This window comes from Aphanomyces invadans (genome assembly GCF_000520115.1).
Source record: "Aphanomyces invadans strain NJM9701 unplaced genomic scaffold supercont1.2, whole genome shotgun sequence".
Classification (NCBI taxonomy): Eukaryota; Oomycota; class Saprolegniomycetes; order Saprolegniales; family Verrucalvaceae; genus Aphanomyces; species Aphanomyces invadans.
This window is the reverse complement of record NW_008580147.1, coordinates 2,795,035-2,799,174: the sequence shown is the minus strand read 5'-3', so window position 1 is coordinate 2,799,174 and position 4,140 is coordinate 2,795,035. Positions and strand designations below refer to the sequence as shown.

Here is a 4,140-nt window from a genome sequence, read left to right as displayed (position 1 = left end):
TTGTTTTCGTGACGTCGAGAACAGTCAAATCTTCGGTTTTCCGATCTGCAGCACGTAAAGAAATGGCCGCGACGACGGCGCGGCTGCGTGGTCATCGTAACTTGGCATCGAGGACCTGTCGATGTCTTCCAGCGATGCGTGCATGCGAGAGTTGGTGAGCGGATCTCGGCATGCTTTGTGGGATCGTAGTCCTGCTCGATCGAGTTGCCCGTCGTCTGTCGATTCTGAAGAAATTGTAGTCATGACTTTCCCGTGAGATGATGACTTTGCGAGGGGCCGTCGGCGATTCCTGCAATGGTAAAATACATGGAAGCAAGGGGAACGATCGTACGCAAGAAACTAGACATGAAGGGTCTGCTGGGATCGTGTACCTGCGCGACGTGCGAAGGAGATACCTATGGATGGTGTCCAAGGGGTTCTGATCGACGACGGGACGCCGACATATCAAGATCTGCCAGGATGCCTACGCGAACCTGGAAAAGCCAGCACGATTGTGCGTCATGTTTTCTATATCCTCGAAATGTTGAGCCGGCAACGTGGGGCCAACAGATGCGTCCTGGGCCGTAGTGAAGGGCATTGCCAGTGGTTTCCCAGCCATGCTCGTGGATGCCACAACAGAGGCGACGAGCTGTCGAGATATGGAATACGTCGATGTCATGTAGAAGTTCGTAGGCGGCACGCACAGACTGTCGGGTTGGAGCTGTCCTTGGACGACGACGGCACAAGCATCATCAGGACGGCCAACACACGTACCGTTTCTCGACGAGATTGAGATTGCTGGATGCCAAGAACACGCGTGAGACCCATCATGCTCCCTCGCGGCACGACCATGACGGAGGAACTTGATCTTGGCGCGAACAGTGCGCTTGACAACCCTAAATAAAAAAGGCATACAAATGTCAAGTAATATTATTTCGGAATTGCATTGATGTGATTCACAGCGTTGCATGGAAGGGCTCACGGCGTGGGACTTGGCGACACTGCGGGTCGATGAACGCCTTGCGACAGGGTGTCCAAATGTCGACGAAGCATTGCGCGGAGGATTTCCCGTCGGGTTCGTGTCGGAAGTATGTGGGTGTGCTGGCAGCGGAAAAACGCAGTTGTGCTTGCAGCTTCTCTTGCGATCGCAACTTCCACAAGGAGAAAGCGGGGGGTTGAATGCCAGCAGCTGTTACATGTACTCGGACGGTCTCTCCCCAATGAAGAGACTCCAGGAACTCGCCGCTCATTATTCAGACAGCGGACCAGTGCAGCTCAATCGGATATTCCTCGAAGCTGCGACTGACCCAACGCAGTTTCTCCATGCGTTAGTACGTATCATTCTATTCCAATTGTTGCTGTGATGGATATCATTCACTATAGAAATCCCGACTGCCATCGCTCATGGAGTTGCATGGCGTGCGACTCGTGGTGGTCGACTCTATAGCAGCAGTGTTTCGGGGGCAATCCGTGGAGAAGGCCGCCGACGCGGGAGATCGCACGCGAATGATGTTCGACATTGTCCATTGCATGCACATCCTCGCCAAGCAGTACCGCGCCGTGTTCATTGTCGTGAACCACATGACGGCCGACATGCAGAAGGACGGCAACATTCCCGCTCTCGGACTTGCCTGGTCCTCGTGCGTAAATCAACGGTACGTCCGTCTCCGTTCCCGATCTGCCATTTTTAAACCATTCATAGCTTTCTCATTCGCAAGTCAGCGCGGTCACCGTCCCAGCGCACCCTGCATATCTTGTTTTCTCCGTACCTTGCCCACGACACCACGGCCGTGTTTGACATCACTTCCGACCGACTGCTGTGACCACAAGACGGCAATCGTTCCCCTCGCCTCCATGTAGATGACCGTGGATGGAATCGCTGACGGGGAAAATTTGATGTATGCGTGCTTTATGCATGATGTGCGCGAGGGCGGTGAAGGCGTAACTTCACCATTTCTATGCCTTAAAGATCGATGTACATCACAAACACAATCTCAGCGACGAGTTGAGTGCTTCACAAGTGATGGCGACAGCTATCCATTGTCCAGCAGCTTAACTGCGGCATTGCTGTTGTGCTGTCGCCATTGGGGTCCAGCGATGGTGTCGAAATTTCATTTTTTAACAGTTTGCGGCGGTTGAACACACGCAAATCGTTAACTATTCAAAATTTGATTAAATGGCAATTGGCTCACCTAATCTCGTCACCTCGCAGGTAGTTCATGACAACAAGACTTTCAATATCGACAAACGACAGGCCACAATCCTCGAGCAGGAGTTGGAAATAGCCAAACAGAAGATAGAGTGAAGGAATATGTGCTGTGATGAATGATCTATTTCAACATTTGTGATTTATGTCTACCATACTCCTGACAAATTGGATCTCCACAAACCCTCCCTTATTGACAAATACAATCTGAAAAGAAAATACTAGCATAGACGCACCCCAAAATTTGCACCTTCTCAAGTATCTGTAAGGATAGCAGTTAAAGCCCATTCGTAGTCCAGACAATCGTGTACTCAATCGGCAGGGTAGAAAAGGTTTATGATGTAACGGAAAGTGAAAAGTGCTTAAAAGAAATTTCAGGCGCACTCGTTAACATGTCTATCTATCAATGCTATTACCCCGGTAATGTATTGTTTGGGCCATTCTCGTAGGCATACCCTCAGCTAACTTGGCTAAGTATAATTGATCGATCTTAGCCAAAGAGTTGAGAATTTGTACCTTCAATTCAGCCCTTGTTTCGAACTGACGACGGTTGGCATAGACATATCGGGCTAGAACACCACAAACATTCTCGATTGGGGCTCATATCGGGACTTTTCGCAGGTCACTGCATAGTTGGCCATGGCATGGCTTCAAGGTAGGCCAATGTCGAGCGAGATCGGTGAATACTGGCATTGTCTTGTTGGAACGTAGGGGTGTCCGACTCGGAAAGGACCGCCAATTCACGAATTGCAGACTGTAGGTTGTTTGCAGAGCTGTGAAGTTCTTGATATTTCACAGAGTCTTGTCGACCGTCTAGGATGGCTAGCTCAGTCTTGTTGTTGAAGCTTACTCTGCCCCAAACCATAACCGTACCGCCACCACCCATACGCTTCGAGAGGGTTTGTTCTTCATGCTGGATGACATGCCATTAGTACATACGACGACAGAATTTAAGAAGCACCCCAGCTTCGAACTTCGTGGGCTTCAAGCAATTTGATTGGAAAGCTTACTTTGAAGTTCGTTTAATTTTTTGCCAATCAAAAACATAAATCAAAATTAAAAAATTCATTTCAAATGCCACGAATATTTTAAATTACAGGTCATGGATTGCCAAGTCTTTGAGTACATTGCAAGTCGACCAAAATGTCAATATATACTCAAGTTACGCAATATTCAAAGTTTCAAAAAAGTCGAACTGTCCAATGAGGGCCCCATTCTAATCCTTCACCCCTAACACAAGCGATCCCCTCGCATTTCGCAAGCTTCAACCACCATTGACCACCTTCGGCGGAGGTACCCTCGGACTGAAATAATCCCAAATTAGGGTATCGGTCATGTCAATTGTACTTCGCAAGGTAAAACTAAAAACTATGGTTAAATAAATTCAATTGGATAAAATTCAACGTTATTTAAAAAATATCCAAATTCCTCAAATATGAAGTTATTTGCCTAAATCGACGCTATGCTAACCCATGCAGTAAGCGTGAGGAATCGCTTTCTCAAAACTACGACAAATCTCCTGTGGAGTAATAAGTGACCAGGCCTTCACAGCACGGCATATCATGGCATATCGAATCGGCTTCGCAGTGACAGAAGTCACGTAGCCATCTTCATCTTCATCGTCATCACCATAAATCAAATCTTCCTGCAGCCAAAGGCTTCGTAAGCAGCGCTTGAATGGCGCCGTAATGCCAACGTCGAGTGGTTGGATAGCACTCGTGACATTCGCTGGGATCGCTGCGACCAAACAACCAGCCTCTTCTGCAAGCTTGTAGCCTTGATCAGACACATGGGCATCAAAGTTGTCAAGGGCAACAACCGAAGGCTCTTGAACCCGAGGTACCAAAACGGAGCGTATGTACTTCGCCCATACCTTTGCATCCATCCACGCATTTTCTTGCATGGCATAGTAGTGTCCAACTGGGAAGTCGTCACACTCAGTGCGCTCGATCACA

The 4,140-nt window shown here is 48.5% G+C and overlaps 2 protein-coding genes across 2 annotated transcripts; both read left to right on the top strand.

Annotated features, from left to right (window-relative positions):
- The first annotated feature begins 13 nt into the window (after positions 1–13).
- Positions 14–925, top strand: H310_01689 (hypothetical protein). Its single transcript, XM_008864880.1, has one exon. It carries the CDS (start codon positions 398–400, stop codon positions 770–772), a length of 375 nt encoding a protein of 124 aa, XP_008863102.1. The 5' UTR covers positions 14–397; the 3' UTR covers positions 773–925.
- A 4-nt stretch (positions 926–929) lies between these two features.
- On the top strand, positions 930–2,074 carry H310_01688 (hypothetical protein). Its single transcript, XM_008864879.1, has 3 exons — positions 930–1,310; positions 1,363–1,634; positions 1,682–2,074. The coding sequence occupies exons 1-3, from the start codon at positions 948–950 to the stop codon at positions 1,800–1,802; spliced, it is 756 nt and encodes a 251-aa protein (XP_008863101.1). The 5' UTR covers positions 930–947; the 3' UTR covers positions 1,803–2,074.
- Positions 2,075–4,140: the final 2,066 nt, after the last annotated feature.